At 44.0% G+C, this 17,915-nt stretch overlaps 1 protein-coding gene across 4 annotated transcripts in view; it reads left to right on the plus strand.

The window, feature by feature from the left end:
• Positions 1-17,915, plus strand: part of asap1b (ArfGAP with SH3 domain, ankyrin repeat and PH domain 1b) — a 37,820-nt gene that overhangs the window by 3,570 nt on the left and 16,335 nt on the right. For all 4 annotated transcript variants that reach the window (XM_086065589.1, XM_086065591.1, XM_086065590.1 and 1 more), the window contains exons 2-9: positions 8,039-8,111; positions 9,391-9,536; positions 12,139-12,213; positions 12,654-12,703; positions 12,874-13,003; positions 15,211-15,296; positions 15,589-15,664; positions 15,754-15,840. In XM_086065589.1, the coding sequence (XP_085921715.1) occupies positions 8,039-8,111; positions 9,391-9,536; positions 12,139-12,213; positions 12,654-12,703; positions 12,874-13,003; positions 15,211-15,296; positions 15,589-15,664; positions 15,754-15,840 (723 nt within the window). The remainder of the gene's footprint in view (positions 1-8,038; positions 8,112-9,390; positions 9,537-12,138; positions 12,214-12,653; positions 12,704-12,873; positions 13,004-15,210; positions 15,297-15,588; positions 15,665-15,753; positions 15,841-17,915) is intronic.

Genomic DNA, 17,915 nt, shown 5'->3' on the forward strand with positions numbered 1-17,915 from the left:
TGCTGATTGTTTTGCTGATGGATTAATTATTGATTAATCGATTAATTGTGGTACCTCTGCTAGCTACAATTCTCATTAATGTCAAGCTAACACGCTCACTTATTTTTCTTCACCTGCCGGCGAAGTATGGGAGCCTTGCTAGCGGTAGGTAGAAGCTCATTAAGGCCTGGCTAGTGGCTAGCATGTTTACATTAGCTCGACCGTAATGAGCATCATTGCTAGCCAATTATGATCCACGCAGAGGCGTGGCTAACACGTTCGTCTCTTTCCATTAGTAAAATGCTAACATTAGCGTGTGACAGAATGCCCACCAGAGGTTTATTTTTTTCCACTGATGCTCAATGAACTGATTCTCCGCAACAGAGGGTAGGCTATAATACTGTTGTTAGCGTTTATTTAAAATTTTTAGTTTAGTATTGGTTGATTTGACTGTTGTATCTCTAGTGGTTAGGGTGTAAGGAATGAGTGAGTGATTGCAAACGCAGTCACTCATTCCTTACTCTATGTTTTTTTAGTGGACATTTTAGGGAACTGTCTAAGTATCTCGGTCTGCAAGTTAAAGTGGCCGTTTTTAACGCGACTTCAAATTTTGACAGACTGTCAGGTTCTTTTTTGGGGAAATCTTGTCACAGTAGCCATAGGGTGTCAAAATGGCGCCTTTAATGATAGAAAGAAAACCTTGTGGATTTGTCGTGTGGGCTTTCAAATAGTTGACAGCTCCATATAGACAGGCCTTGACGTTGAAACGGCGAGCTAATCGTGGTAGCGTCAAGTACATTGAAAGACAAGACAAGACGAGCGCAAATGTGTTCATGTTTGCTTTTTTTCCCAGAGTATAGTGTCGGAACGCTCCACAGGCGAGTCTTGACCCACTTTTGCTTCTTTCTTTTTTTTATCCCCGCGTACAAAGGAAAGCGTCGCAGCTGATGCTGTGCTGACAGGAAGGAGCCAACGCAAAATGGTGGCCAATGTGTTTTCCCATTCATTAACAGGGTGGGCGTTGATATAACGGCACTACTTTTAGTCACAGGCGACAAGGGAAGCCCTCATTTGATACGGCGTGACGTGGGCCACACCGGGAATAATGTTGACTTTTCGCAGTCTTCCCATTCTTTCCATTCAAGCATGACTGGGCTTGACCCTTTTAGACTCTTATTTTCCTTTTCCTTTTTTTTACATAACAGCCTTTTCAATAGGAGCTGCATCTGAAAAGGATGCAACACTGAATGAGGAGTTTTGTTCCCAGCCAAAAGGAATCACTGCCTGATGGTTAAAGTTAAACAAAAAAAAAAAAAGGTTTTCTTTGACCAAGCAAGGTCATCACTAGAAAATGAAAGTTATCTATAAAGTTCAGCATCAATAGTTTGTCTTCTTTACAGGAAAGTGCAGCATCAATAGCCCATTTTCTTCTTTGTAGGACAATGCAACGTCATGGTTTGTCTTTTTTTTTTTTTTTTCAGTGAAGAGCAATATCAGTAGTTTGTCTTCTTTATAGTAAACTGCAGCATCCATAGCCTTTTTTTCCGAATACTGTTCACATAATTCAATTATGCGCAGTAATTATACTTTGGCGTCCATTTGAAGGAGAAGGAAAGGCTTTCATTTAACTAAGGGAAGTGTGTAAATTCTGCGTTGTGGCCACGTGATATTATAAACACGGCCAAAGCGATGTTGACGTCATCTCGCGGTAAAAGCCTTCGGCACGGCTGATGGTCATGTGTTGTCACGCGTGGCCGTGTCCCGTCCATCCCAACAATGCAGGCACTGTTCTCCGCTAGACTACCAACTTGTACACGGCAACCACGCAGAAGTGATTGCCACAAAAAACATAAAAAAAAAAAAGTGTTTTATTTATGATGATCATGCTAGCATGTTCACTTATTTTTCCACTAGCTAGCTATGATGCGCATAGCTTACACTCTTTTTCCACTTACAACAAAAATACTATTAGCTTCTACTTATCTACCAGCTGCCTATGTAGCTATAGCTAGCTAGCGACGATGCTCCTCTAGGTCTGGCTAACATGTTCCGTTTTTATTTTTTTACGTTTGCTAGCAAAACGCTAATATTATATGACACTCCCCTTTTGATCTACATGCCTGTGGTGACACAAAGTTAGGAGGGCCAAAGCCATCGGCGAATTCCATGTGTGTGGACGGCAAAAAAAAAACAAAAGAAGAAGGATGCCGGCACATCGGTGACATAAAATGGGAGTGTGCGTGTAGTATTTGCACACAAAAAAGTATAAATGTGCCATTTTTGCCCTCGCAACACATTGTGTCACTTCCCGTTTAATATATTTAATATATTTGGTTCGGCAACCATGGATTCGGTCCCTGTCCCCCATGAATGGCGGGGGTCCACTGTACCATGTACATTCAAAAGTAATTAACACATTAATAAGAAAAAAAACATCCTGATATATATTTTTCTACAATTGAAAAAAAAAAAAAATTCTACAGGTTTCCACTTAAAAGTAGGTTAATCTGTGCCGCAACGGAACAGTAGGCCTTGTTGAGGAGCATCCCTGCGTGCGTTCGTGACATGCAGACAGATGCCAACACTGACCCACTCTTCCTCGTTTCAATCTGGCCGAGGGCAGATCTCAGGGTGCTGTGGCGGAGGCAGGGCGGGTCGGAAGGGGGTGGAGTTTGGGGGGGGCAGACATCCAATCCACCGGCAACTAACAGCCCCCCGGTGATATACGCAGTGCAGCTGTGGTGGTGGCCAGCCGACAGCTGTGGCGCGCTGGCCGATTATCAGATTTTGGCCTAGGATGGCAAACAAGAGAGGCTTTATTTTTTTAATTAAATGTTTGTTCTTATTTTAACCCCCCCCCCCCCCACTATTTTTCAACTTTTATTATAACTGGTTATTCATCATTCATAGAATAAAAAAAAGAAAGAAAAGACAACGGAATCTTTTCCTTTGAGCCTTAGCGGAACCATCCTTTGCAGTTCCTTTTTGATTCTGGCGTGCAAACTTTTGACATTTGTTTACCAAGCGACTCGCCTCGATCGAACCCATCTTTTCATTTTGCTCCTTCATTTCTGGAACCAATGTAAAGATGTGGCCGCCATCTTGTTTTCATCTTGATCTTCCTCCTCTGAAAATATGAGCGGCGCTAACGCGGGCCTCAAGTGCAAGCCTGCGGGTCCAGCAGACGGTGCCCTGCTGTGACGGCCGACTGTCCTGTTGCGGCCTCGGGGGTAAACAATGCGTCCATGTCTCTTTCTCTACCAGTTGAAGGCGCTTGGACTCGGCCCACATGTGCGCGTACGCGCATACCAAAGATTCAAACGGCATCTCTGCATCCAGATTTGATGCGGAGGCACCATTTTTTGTATCGTCATTGTCTCAGAATATAATATTGCTTTTGTGGCAATAGCTCGCTGAAATTTACAAAGAAGGGAAAAAAAAGTCAAGAAAATCATACGTCTAAGGACAAATAACACAATGGCATGTTATTTGGCTCTTGTGTGTGCGTGAGTGGTTAAGGTTTTGCTGGGTCGTTTGCCAAAAACAAAACAGAGCTTCTGGTCTTATCAGTTGATAAGCAAAAAAAATGTGTGATCAAAGCCAACTAGATTAGTTTTACCTCAATGAAGCAATAAAGCTGCTCTGTAAATAGGAGGCTTTTCACACATTTACTTGTCTCGTAAATAGTCGTCAGGGAAGCGCTTTCGAGCGTTTTCTTTGTACCGTAGGACATAAAAACTGTGCTAGTAGGTTAGCGATAGACTGTGGTATGTTCCAGAGATACGTATAGATTTCTTAATTTACTAAAAGTAATCCCGTGGACTAAAAGTGCCGAGTCCTGGATAAAGTTCTAGCCCTTCCTTGTTCCATAGCAACAAAAGTACTCGCAAGATGAAGCCGTAAACAACTATGGGTCCAATATTTAGTGTATCTCGGTATTCAGCATACCAACTGACTGGATTAATCCCCAATGTAGCCTACGAGTTTGTTATTGTTCCGGCTCCCGTCATTCCTCCCGCCGTTTCTCCCGTCGTAACGGAACAATCCAACAGCTGCTTTCACGTGAATAACGGCTTCCCGACAGGTGAAGCCCAACAAACAAAAAGGCATTTGCTTCACCATGTGTGTGTGGGTGTGATGGGGAAAACATGGATCGGTGAAAAGATGCGAGCGAGGAGGCCGCAAGCCAAACTCCCACATGCCTTCAGCTTGTGGAGACGTTTCTGCCTAAAATCTCGTGTCTAGAGTTCGTCAACTAAAACAAGCAATTAGAATCCTGGAATGTACCAAAGCTTGTTTTCACCCTGTGAGTGTTTGCGCCGTCTGACCTCAGCAGCTTTTTTGGAAGCGCTACATCCTCTTATTTTCCCCATTCCAAGCACTCTGTGTCAGAGAGAGAGAGAGAGAGAGAGAAAGGGATGTGCCTTTGCTTCCTGCCAATGAAAACGCTTCCCCGCCCTTCCTGCTTGAGTCATGCTGTCACAGAGACTCCACGACATTACGGACGGATGGGCCGAATCTGTTTTTCGGACTTTACTTTGCCATACTGTCGAGTAGTAACGTGTTGGTTAATGCTTTGAGATGAGTATTCTGCTATGAATAAAAAATGTACAATGCTTAAAGGATTTGAAACTCAAACAAAATGTGTGACTCACGGCACAGCTGAAAGATGAAAATGGATACGATCAAAGGCTTTCATTTGTGGATATTCATCTTGCATCACTGTACATAACACCCTCGTTGTTGACTTAATACTGACTGATTAGACTGTTGAGTGTGTTTGTGGTTGGCGGGTAGTTCCTACTTCCTAATTGATTCAATCAGAAGATGAAGAGGTTAGACAAGAGTACCGTTCTGAGGAAACAATGCTTGTCAGTCACAGCACAGTGCTTGTTTAGATAACGTACATAATGCTTTAAAGGAGATACTCCGAGAACAGTAGCAACCAGGATGTAAGCTGCTTTTGCTCGATACCGGTTGCTCCTTCTTACAAGGATATCGAAGTCTAAAGTTCCTAGTTCTGGGGTTAAACTGAGCTAAAATTTCAAGTCCGAGATCCAGGGACCAAAAAGAATGATCTGGTAAAGCTCCTCAATTTAGAGTTAGATGTGCTAGCTCTGGGGTGACGTTACTAGCATTGAGCTAAAAAATTCTTAAATCTAAGGTACAATTCCTATTTCCTGTGTTGACATTTATAGTTTGGGGGTTAAAGTTCCTCGTTTTACAGATAAAGTTCTTAGTTCCTGCCTGGTAAAAGTACTTAGTTCCAGGCTAAATTCCTAATTCTGGGCTAAAGTTCCTAGTTCCTGTGTGTGGTTCAACTGCGTTGGGGTCCTCAAATCATTTCCTGATTTGTCTTTTCAACTGCAACAGCCCCGAATCCTCACGAAATGCCCTCATGATGTCTCATCTTGTTTTGTTTTTTTAGCAAAAGCAGATGTCGTCGGCAATCAAAAGAATCGGCTGAGCAAGAAGTGTTTTTGTCCTGACTTTTGGGGAAAGTCCTTTCTCCCTTGTACCCTTTCCTGTTTTCCACTGCTGCGTTGCTATAATTAGAATATTTGCGCTTGTCAGAACTTACTGCCAGGATGCCGAAAGACGAAAACAGTTGAGGCGGTGACGACACCCAAAAAAAAACAAAAAAAAAACAGAGCTGGCCTTGTTGGCCACAGCATCTTCCCGCAAACTCTGCGACGAAGAATTTCAAGCCCGAGTGCGAGGCGACCAAGTCTTGTCTCCTTGGCAATGACCAGATGAAGGAATTCGGAGTCAGGGACTGCACAAAACCCACCAGATTGGCACATCAATGGCGGCCATTCGGTGTCATTTTGACGGCGCATGGCCGACTGCTGCGGGACACCGATGAGCTCGACCGTTTCCTGCTTCCTGTCAAAGGACGGCTGCACGGGAAACGCTCAGCCTGCTGAGAGTTGGATAAGGCCCGACGCAGGAAGCATGAAGCGGAGATGACCCTGCCGTGGGTTTCCTGTGGCTCTGACCTCTTTGGCATGGACCACAATAGTCCACTTTTTTAGCAGTACTGCTGAGTTGAGTGAGGCCTGCTCCACCCATGAAGATAATCGAGCTGCCAATTTGTCCCCTTTTGTGGCAAGGGCAACTGGACCAGGAAATGTGGTTTTCTCATTTCCCTTAGGACTGTTATCTATTGATTCTACTCAACAGACCTTCCACTTAGAAGCCTTTTGACACTGCCAGGTTGACATCCACATATGGACGGCCCCTCAAGGGACAAGCGACCAACAACGGGCTACTTTTAGAGTCTTTCGTCCTTAGTAACTTGTCGTAGATGTTTCGTCTTCAGCGCCGCTCCCGCTAATCCCTGAATCTTGCCGTCAGGTCCAAAGAATCCTTCAGAGTCAGACTGCATTCAGAGCGTGTGAGAGAGAGAGAGAGAGAGAGAGAGAGAGTGGGTCAAGTTTTGGATAGGCTTGTTGCCACGGGTTACAAAGAGCGCTGCCAAGACATCGCCGGTTCATTGATTTTTTTAGCTTCCTCTCGCTTGAAAGGCTGCATCTCTTCGCATTACAACTGCAAAGACATGGTTTTAATTGAAAGTGCCTTCATGTAATTCCTTGCACTGATGTAGCCGATAGAGGCATTTCAAATATTTGAAGCAGCTCTTGGTGTGACGCAACATGCAAACCACAATAATAAACAGGTGGTTCAATTCTTTGAATCGGGGAAGTTTACAGTTTTTTGCGGCAAATATTCTCAGCCTCGCTCACGCGCTCGGACGCGTGGGTTGCGTTAATGAAATTGTCGGCCTCCCCCCCCCCCCCCCCCCCCGGGGATCAAACATGTGACGTCGTCTGCGGTGTGATGCCATGTCTACTCGCGGCAAAAGATAAATCCCTGTCAGATCAGATGATGCCAAGCCGTCAGAGTACATTTTTCAATTCAACAAAGCCTCCCTTGTGGAGAGACTGCATTATGTGGCCAATGATCAAGTGCTGACCCAGTTTTTTATTAAATCGAGAAATTGGGGGTAAAATGGATGGCCATAAATAACCATGTGTCATGATTTTTCAAAGATTTCATCTGATCATTCCTATTTTTAAAAAAAAAAATTTCACCAATGACTTTTCATTGCCAGTTCTGCCTAGCAACAAGCAGCCGTGACGGGGCTACGAAATAAACAAATATCCATTTGTGTTTTTGTACTTAGTACAGAGAAGTGAGTCCATTGGAAAATGGGAAATGTGTGTAGATGAAAATACCTCACAATCCTCGAAATCCTGTTTTTCAGAGTACCGTAATATTTTCTTCTGCTTTGTCAGTTCAACTGGGGTTTATGCCACTCTCCCTTTCCTTTATCTGCAATGTGGGGCAAGAGAATTGTTCTTTTATTAAAAGACACCTGACCCAAATAATAGTGTTTTGTTGGTTTGCTGGGATGGCTTAATGATTTCACAATTAATTTCACGGGGAAAATTAATTTGGCAATTGAATTGAGTTACAAGATTGAATTAAACTCATAAGTCAAAGTACTACTGTGCCGCCTGGAGTGCTATATCATTACCGGGGGGGCTGTACGGACCGCCGTTCAGCCCGACAGGCGAGGGCTAAGCAGTGTGAGGCATTGTGGGTCGGCGGAGGGATCAAAGGACCGAGCCCCTGCGGCGACAAACTACCGCTGAGATAATTGGGGACGAGCCATGTAAAAGCATCCAGGGAAGGCCAAGGACGGCTTAATTATGTTGTGAAGTCTAATTAGCCTTCTCGCGCATGTGCGCGTGTATGTGCGCGCGCGCCTTGCTCCTCATCGACGAACCTTGGTGCCACGGCCGAAGTTTATCATTGTTTACGAGCGGCTGCGGCGATGACACGTTTGCACCGTTGCCATGAATTATGCGGAGGAAACGGAGCCAAGCACATTTGAAATCTTCTGGAATGGCCTGACGCGGAATAATGAGTCTCCTAATTGTGGCGGCCTTTGTTGTTCTAATTGATTGATTGAGAATGTGAAAGGCTGGAATGCGGAAACTATGACAGTTTTTTTGTTGCACTGCAATAACCGTTTTTCTTCCTTTTTCCTCAGGCGCTGGACCAGGACCGAACATCTTTGCAAAAGGTGAAGAAATCCGTCAAGGCCATCTACAATTCAGGACAAGGTGAGACCAAGTCCAAGCTGTTTAGTCCAACTAAAGCGCCGTGTAACGTCATTTGGTGGTATCATTTAGTCGGGTTGTACCTGTGCATGTGCAGTGCCCCCCTCCTATATCACAGTTCAATTATTGCGGCTCTAATTAAACACATTTTTGTTTCATTTGTCGTCTGGAAAATGGCCTTCTGTGGGACAGATGGCATTTTGTGTATTTATGCAGGCACTCAACACCTGAGTTTGTTTTGTCTAACGCAGCAAAATGGATCCCCAGTCATTTTCCTCTCGGGAATTTTCCCTCTCTCTTTGCATCCTCTGTAAATGGACAGTTTCAGACGTTGAAAGTTTACCTCAAGACTCACGGAAGCAGGCAAAACTATGAGAAAGGGAACATTTGGAAGACAGCTGCGCTACGTTGAGATTGCTTCAAGCCCTTCCAGTCGCGGGGTCATGCTAATGACATTTTTTACCCACATCCTCTTTTTGGTTTCACATCAAGCTACGAATGTGATTTCATCTTCTTTCTTTTTTTTTTGTTAGCCCTCAGGTAACTTTAATGTAATAACAAAACTGAAGTTACTTTCACTATCCGTTTCTGTGCCGTTAGCATCCAGAAAGTGACTCAGCAGCTAGCTAATGACCAGACAGAAACCAAAGACCCACATTTGTTTATTGGCTGTCCAGAGACACGTTAGTTTGTTTCTGCAATCAAAGAAACAAGCTAATATGGTTGCCTGATTTGTTAGTGTGTTAGCTTTAGTCTTGTTGCTAACACTTAAGATATGAAAATATCTTCTGCCCTCTTCAAGTGGAGGTCACAAGCCTTATATTACCTCTATAAAAGCTCATCTTTTTCACTATCCATGTATGTTGGCTAGCACCCCCTTTGGCCATAGAATAGAAAATAGCCAGAAAGCTACGCTAATGCTCGCTAAGGCCGTAAACGACTGAGACCAGATGGAAACAAACACTCACATTTGTTTATTGGCTGTTGCCAATGTGTTTCAAATCGTTAGCTTTTGTCTTGTCGATAACACCAGATAGGTTAAAATATGTCTTGAAGTGTTAGGAACACGAATCGGCGCCGTTGTTAGACGCCAGGAAATGACTCCTCAGCTCGTGGGATCAAACAGAAACAAACATCCACATTTATTTATCAACTGTCCAGAGAAGGCCAAAGACAAAACCAGACAAAACTAAACATCCCTGCAAGTCACGCTAATGCTAATGCTGATCCCCAGACGCCAGGAGAGGAATGCTGACCGTTGTTTTCCGTCTCTGTCCGACAGATCATGTCCAAAATGAGGAAAACTATGCCCAAGCTCTGGACAAATTTGGCAGCAACTTCATCAGTCGGGACAACCCCGACCTTGGCACGGCCTTCGTCAAGTTCTCATCGCTTACCAAGGAGCTGTCGGCCCTTCTGAAGAACCTGGTGAGTCCAAAATCTGAAGCGTGTCAGGCTTCAATGTTGCGGGGATGTGTGTTTACTTTGGCCCATTGAAGGGTCAAAACACGAGGCGAGAGATTATTTCCGTTGTCACTAGCGTAATTGGTTTACGTGTGTGGATTAGGATTAAGTGAGGTTGTGGGTTTGCTCTGTGGCGGGGAAGGTCACAATGTTAACGAGGCATTTAAAAAGTTCAATTTTCAGGCATCTTCAGTAGACCCACAAAATAGACGCAGGAAGTTTGCCATTTTGGTTTGAAGCGGCCATTTTAGTCCTCTCCGGGGATGCTTCAAAGATGAACGATAGCCTCCTACTCCACTTTCGCTTGACAACATGAAATTTGGTAGGCCAATTTTGTCCAATCACTAACTCAATGTGATCGCTTTAAGTTTCCATTATTGCTTGTAGCTGCAGCATGACGGTGATGATTGCCATTTTCATTTCTGGGATTCCTTCTAAGGGCAAACTGTCCAATAGCTACCAAATTTGAAGCGCATACGTCAGAGAAGTGGGCAATGTGGAATTTGAGGTTTCGTCATTGCGCGGGGGGGGGGGGGGGGGGTTGGCAAAGTTTAATAACGCGCCATAAAACCTGAAACTCAAATAAGTAATTGCATGGGCAGACATCTTGGAGACATGTCTTTCCTCCAGGTGCGAGGGTCTTAATTGTACGCTGTGGACCCCCCCCGCCCCCAACGTTCCCGTTGAGTAACGCGTCCTGTTTAGATCCACTGCAAGTCGCACGCCCTCGCTCACTACCTGGTTCCTGTTTGGCAGACCGCCCGATTAAGCTCCCATAAATACATCCCGGCCTGCGTGTCGACGGGAAGAATGATCTCTTCCCGTGCTTTCCCCCCGGTGTCTTCCTTTTTGTCTTTTCCACATCAGGCATTTTGTGGCGTGTGTCGCGAGAACGAACTCGATAACTGCGCCCCGAAGGCTCTCGGCCGGCCGCAAATGACTTATTGACGAATGAACGATGGCCTGCGCCGGTTGTTCCGCAGGGTTCGACATAAGGAATTTATAGACGAGCCGTATATTCGTCCGACATGCTCAGTGTTGATCCCTTTTGGTCTTCCAGGATGGCCGGAAGGCAGCCAGTTAAAGATTTTCTTTTTTTAAATGGACGACTTTCAAGAAGCACATTAGTGCCCATTAAGTGTTGTTTACGTCTTTGATTGCCCGCTCGCTCTTCGTTTGTGTGTGTGCGGTGCTTAGTCGTGCTGTAAACGACCTTGCTGAGGCTAATGGTTAGAGAGCAGCTAAGCAACGTTCGTCTTTGCTTTTGCTGACTCACCCTCGGCTGCCGTCTTTTTATCCTTCTTCCTTTTTTTGACCCTACTCTTAACTCATCAGAGTGGCTTTACTCACTATTAACGGTGGTGGCGTTAAGTACATTGTGCTCATGGTGGGCATAGACGCGCGCAGCCAGACAAATTTAGAGCGTACGCGCTACCCTGTCTGATGTCTGATTTTTTTTCATGTGCACCATTTGAGAATCAAAGGTGGCGTTTCCCAGCATACTTTGTTACAGTTACAATTAATACTTGAGACTGTGTTGTTGTTGTTTTTTCTACTGACAGGGTTACAGTGGTGTTGTTTATAGTCGTGGACTAACTTATTGCCACTTTTGGTATTGCATGATTGCTACTTTTGGTGACACCCTTAGTAGTAAAGTTATTGAGTGCTATATATAATATAATGGCCTAATGTTACCTTGTAATGTGGAATTGTACTGTAGTTGTAAACGAAAGAGCGTTTAAACTAGTAGTTCTCAACCTGGGTTGGATCGAAAACCCCAGGGTTTTGGTGAGTCAATCTCAGGGGTTTGCCGGAGGTCAAGGGTCAAGACACACACCCGACGCAAATGATTCGTGATGACATGCCATTGGCTGCGATCACACGACAGTGCTTGACCTATTTGTGCTGCAGGGAATTTGGTGCGCTCAGTCGATGACATATGGCTGTTGTGATGGTACATTGTGTAATTTCTTTATTATTTTAATCTCTTCATACTAACTAACTATGTCAAGTAAAAAAAGAAAGTGGATGGACGAATATGTGCAATAGGGATGGGTTTCAAAAATTTAATAATCGATTTTGAATCGATTTCTCTTTCGAGCGTGATATTGATTCATAGAACCATGAATTGATTATTTTAATGTCTTTTTGTGCCATAAATTAAACAACAAATTAGAATTTTTACAGTTTTCTTGAAATTTACTGTTTACGTGAATTTAAAAACAGAATCTTTTTTAATTTTTTATTTATTTATCATGCCCTTGTTATTTAAGAAGAATTGATGTTCCATAATTAATCAATATCGGATTGAACTATATGAATCGAATCGGAAAAAATCAAATCGAAATCAAATCGATTGAATCGATCCAAAGCCCAAATGTACAATATGAATTCACATCATGTATAAAAACATATGGTGTTCAATTCTGGGGCCTCTGCTGTTTTCATTCTACATTTCAATCAAAGCGGGCTCAGGGAATGCGCATATGAAACTGGTGGTGTTTCACATTGAACTGGCGTTCCGACATGAGCGCGATTGTGACTGTCCTCTGTATTTCGTCCTCAGCTCCAGGGCCTGAGCCACAATGTGATCTTCACCCTGGACTCGCTGCTCAAGGGAGACTTGAAGGGCGTCAAAGGGGTAAGGTGTCTCTCTCGCTCTCTCTCTCTCTCTCTCTCTCTCTCTCTCGCACTCACTTTTCTCATTGGGGCGACTCAGCATCAGCTCGGCGGAAGCGAGCGGACGCCGCGTCAGCACATCCCGCCAGTCACGCCTTAACCACTGTGCATGTGCACACTGAGTGGGGAAGGGGGAGGGGGGGGTGATCAGGGGGTGTCAAAGTCGCTGTTTAAATGACCGCGCTGTAAATCTGGCTCAAGTAAACACCGCCTCTGTGTTGTGATGGAGGAACTGGGTCATGACAATAATGGCGGCGGCGGGGTGTGGCGGCGCCAAGTGAGCAAAGCACCGGCCGGGCCGCTGGTGGCGGTCCAAAAGTTCTGCAAATATCTCCGCGTCCTTGCCGTGACCTCACTGCAGTGCACTGACGCTTGTTCTGTCCTCTGATTGTGTCTGCGCAGGACATAAAGAAGCCCTTTGACAAGGCATGGAAGGACTACGAGGCCAAGTTGTAAGTCTGCCGGTTTTCACATTTACACGACTACCATTTTGACAAAGATGAAGCTTAGCCCCCCTCGTTTCAACGATGAACCTGAAATTGCAAAGTGCAACTTTTCCTCCTCGCAATGTTGCGCGCGTGCGGCGGCGTGGCTCAAAGTCGGACATGTTTTTGTCATGCAGCACCAAAATCGAGAAGGAGAAGCGCGAGCACGCCAAGCAACACGGGATGATCCGCACTGAGATCACCGGGGCCGAGATCGCTGAGGAGATGGAAAAGGAGCGTCGGCTCTTCCAGCTCCAGATGTGTGAGGTGGGTCATAAAAAAAAAAGAAGCTAAAAAATGCTCAAGCTCCCGCTCCCCCCCCTTTTATTCACTGGCAAAATTTGCTATGACATCGCTCTGTTTCCTGTGAGTGGTTTAAAAAAAAAAAGTAATATTTTTTTTCATATGATTATACTAGTGTTTTTTTTTGCCTTTCTATGACCTACATTGCATTTCAGCTGTCGGATTTAATTTCATGCACAGGGCACCTCTAAAAAAAAAAAAAACTCCTTTCGTAGTTTGCATACTATTATTGTAATAATTGATTCATCTGTTGGTTATTTTTTTAATGAATACAATAAAATAAAAATATATCCCGACATTCAAAAACAGGACATTATTTCAAATTGAATTGACAGTGCTGAAAGCTAATTATTATGATTCAATGACTGGTTCAGTTTGTAACATCATCATCATCATCATCATCATTGTTTTCCAAAATAAAAGCAGATGCTTGCAAATGTCTTCTTCGGATTCCACGCTAAGCAGAAATCGGACGATGTTCACTGTTGGGAGGCTGAAATCAGGAGAGTTCAACAATGGCTCTAAACAATGAAACGATTATTAAAATGTGTTGATTAATCAGATAATCGATTAGTTATTGATTAAATGTTGCACCTCTTTTTTTTCTTTAAAAAAAAAAAACTATGAATACACATGGGCTGTTTCGAGTGAATGAAGATCACATTTAATACTCCTAAATTCCTTCTCACGCGACTGACATTTCCAGATGAGGACTCATGTTTGCTTACCGCCATTAGCTTTGTGATGTTCTGCTAGCGCTTTAAGCTTATGGGTCTCTTGTCGCTCGCCGAACAGAAATCTGGCAAATTGAGTGTAAAACAAATGTAAGCTCGAACGTGTGCCTAAGAGAATTTGGAACAAACTGTGGGAGCCAAAAAAAAAAAAAGTAGAAGAAGAAGAAGAAGAAGCAAAAGCCTCTCTCACTGGTGGGCGGCGACGCCCACGCCTCGCTTGAGATTTTTCGACTGCAATTACATAACGCACAAGTAGCTGCTGCGCCGGCGCTGCTGTTGGCTGTGTGAATTATTCACTGCAGAAAAGAAAAAGCTGCGCTGCACTCCCGCTTCTCCCTGCCCACATGTTCCACGCAGTCTTTGCGTAGTTTCCTTCCTCTCGGTGCCAACTGTGCGGCGAAGACAAAAAAAAAGGTCGCTGAAAAAGTGCAAGATAGCGGAAAGGGCCACCTGTGAGATGTTATTGACACTCTCAGTCTGCCGAGATTACAACAGTTGAGGTCTGCTAGCCTGCTTACAATTGTTCTTTTAGGGAAATTCCCGAATAAAAAGTCTGGAATTTACCCAAAATGTCTGCTCCAAATCAAAATGGCCGACTTCCTGTTCAAGTTTGGGCATGGGTGTTTGGGACTTTATTTTGCTTTTGGTTACTTCCTGTCGGCCGTTGAGACTTTTTTTGTGCATCCTGTGCTGATAAACATATTAACCCACTAAAACTGCTGTGAGGGGCTATTTTTATGTCTTTTCCCTGTAATTTGCACAAAATGGCAAATATTGCTGCTGGTCTTCAATTAGCGCAGCGGGTGTTTGTTTAGTGTCGCATGCTAACTGCCGCCCGTGGCGCATTCATCCCCTTTAATCACGTTTCTGGCCATCGCGCAATATCCCGCCATTGGTCGGGCCCCCATCCTGCTGCCCCAAACCCCCTCAACCCACCGGTCACGTTACTCAATCAGAAGATTAATCTCACACTCTCACCCCCTTGTTCATCCCTGCGATTTGTCGGCGTTCCCTTGCGGGAGAATCTTTCCTGTTGCGGGATTAGCTCAGATTATGTGTTATACATTTAATTTAATGACAGGCGCCGCCTGTGGAAAATCGTGTCGTGCGTCGGTCAACAAATGTGGAATTTGGAGATGAGTGAAAGACATTTTGAATATGGGCTTTTATTTTGAAAATTTGCGGAACCGAAAGGTTTGAATCGGTCAAGAAATGGGGAGAAAATTCTGAATATGGAATTTTATTTTGAAAGTTTGGGCAGTGTTGGAAATAGCTGACATGATGTCTTAAAAATGTCCAATATGTCTGAATGTGGACATTTTATTGTGAAAAAATTTGTCATCTTTCTAACGTGGGAATTTTTGGAATGTTGAAAATCTTTCCCAAGGTAAAATGAACTAACAGGAGTGTGTCTGTTTTTGTGCGTTTGTGTTGCAGTACCTGATCAAAGTGAACGAGATCAAGACCAAGAAAGGCGTGGACCTCCTCCAGAACCTTATCAAGTATTACCACGCGCAGTGCAAGTAAGCAAACAAGCCCCGCCCCCTCGCTTTCGCGTGAATGTTGAGATGCTCGCTGACTGCTGACATGACAAATTGACTCCTTGGTTAGTTCTTTTTTTGACCCAATTCACAAAACAAACACAAATAAATGGGTGGCTTTCAGGTTATTAATTTAATTTCGTCCAACTTTTAGGGTCGGTCCCATTCTTGACCCAACTTGGGTTATTTTTGACCCAACTGCTAAGACTACATGATGAAACAATACCAAGCAATTGCATTTTGCACGAAAGCTAAACGTAAACATCCGCTGCAGTTTCTTCCAGGACGGCTTGAAGACGGCCGACAAGCTGAAGCAGTACATCGAGAAGCTGGCGGCCGACCTCTACAACGTAACTCATCCCTTTTTGCCTTTCCTCGTGCTCACACTCGCTCGTGACATTTTCGGGGTTTGAACCACGCTTCCGATTCCTGCGTCCAGATCAAACAAACTCAGGATGAGGAGAAGAAGCAGCTGACCGCCCTGCGTGACCTCATCAAGTCCTCTCTCCAGCTGGACCAGAAGGAGGTAACGCGCACGCATGCACATACGCGTTCACCGCACATTTCTGCTGCCCAACACAAGCGGAACAAAGACCTGGTTCGATTAATTGCCACTTAAGTTGTGCAGCCAACTGGCGCTGCAACCACGCCATAAATCTGTGTAGACCCCTCCAGCATTTCTTTTGACTACTTGCTTGCTCGCTATTTTTAATGGAATTTTGTCCTACTTGCCTTCAATGTAGTACCGCGTTGTGCCACAACGTGCCTGGCAGCACTGAGCTCTACTGGAAAAGAGGCACTATAATTAATAGCAAGAAGAAGAAGCAGCAGCAAAGTAGCACTGCTTAACAGCCGTAAAAGTGCTTGTTGCTCCATAGCAGAGAAAAGAGTATTGTTTTTTGTTTTTTTTGCAAAAATGTCTTTTGATAAGCCGTTGTGCATGTCACACCACGTGCCGGAATCGCATCCACACACACACACACTGTAGCGTCCCTTGGCAATTAGCACCCCCACCCTACGGGTTGATTTGGAGACCCGCGTGACACAAAACACATCCACGCGTGCGGCACCTGAGCAGGATCTTTCACACCTCTCCCGTCTTGTCTCCTTCCCCTCCTCACTGCCTTCTTCTGCTTGTCTGGAATCAAGTCTAGAAGAGTAAGTGCTGCTGCTGCTGCATGTTGAGCATGCTGCCATTTTGTCTGTGCCACGTGACTTTCAGGAGTGCGCCGCAGAGCATGCTAGCAGGGACGCGGATGGGGCGCGGGAATGTTGAGAGTTAAGCATCCTCATGCTGAAAGGGAAAAAAAGTTGAATGCTAAGTGTGAATGAGTTATAGCGCTTTTGTTTTTCGTTGTATTTCAATGATGTTCATGAACAAAATGGGTGTTTTGTTTTAGGATGGGTGTGCACCAATACTACGTACGTTTTTAAACCGGTTCATTTCTTTATATTTTCTTATGTATATTTGACAATGCAATCGCAAATTTTGTTTGGTGGGGCTACATAGCATTTCAATGAGGAAATTTGATTTGGTATACGAGTAAATGATGATGAACACATTGCGCTTGTAAGTCACTAGAAATTGAACTCGCCGTAAAGAACACAAACTGAATGTCGTTGTAAGGTGTGCTCTTCATTTTGGAACTTTTCTCCTAAGAAGGAATAGTGTTGGGGGAAAAAAAGTCGACCAAGTCAGATGAGTAAAATAGGTCGACTTAAAATGTCTGCCTCGGAGCTCCACCAGAGCCATGTTTGCGCCACCCTCCATATCTATCTATCTATCTATCTTATCTATCTATCTATCTATCTATCTTATCTATCTTATCTATCTATATCTAGCGGGAGCAATGCGCTATGAAAGTATATTCATAGACATTATAAACAATGTTACGAATGTGTACCGCTGATTGTACCTACAGGCGTTACTTTCATGTTTTGTGCTAGTGTAGTTGCCATAAGTTAGCGAGCCAACATAGCCGACGTGCCGCGCATCCGCGCCTCAGATCGCGCCAGTTTCACAGATCGTGTCTGGACAAGCTCCGCTCATTACTCATCAACTCTTGTTGAAGCAATGTCTGTAAGTGACTTTTCAGACACTATTAACATGTGTAATGTGTATATATGGGAGTCGTTAGCGCGCTAATGCTAAATGCGTTTGCATACCGTTTAGCATAGCGCGCTAATGCTAATCGCGATTGCGAAGGTTTAGCATAGCACGATTAATGCTTGCCATGTTTTGGCTTTTGATTTCAATTTGTTATATTAAGAAATTTAAAAAAAGTTTTGCATAGCACGCTAATGCTAATCGCGATTGCGAACTGTTTAGCATAGGCTAATTTTGTTTGGTGTTTAATATTGCTCACACACAGAAGATAATAAATAATTAGTTCTACTCAATTAAATTGATGTCGATTTAATAATGTGTGTGAATTAAACATTGGCTAGAGTTTTTTTTTTACCTTAAATTTTAATCGTTAGCGCGCTAATGGTAATCACGATTGCTAACCTTTTAACATAGGCGAATCGTTAGCGCGCTAATGCTAATCGCGATTGCTAACCATTTAGCATTGGTTCATTTTGTTGGTGTTTCATAATGCA

The sequence above is a fragment of the Leptonotus elevatus genome, chromosome 21, assembly GCF_054856555.1.
Source record: "Leptonotus elevatus isolate MCC_2025b chromosome 21, RoL_Lele_1.0, whole genome shotgun sequence".
Lineage (NCBI taxonomy): Eukaryota > Metazoa > Chordata > Actinopteri > Syngnathiformes > Syngnathidae > Leptonotus > Leptonotus elevatus.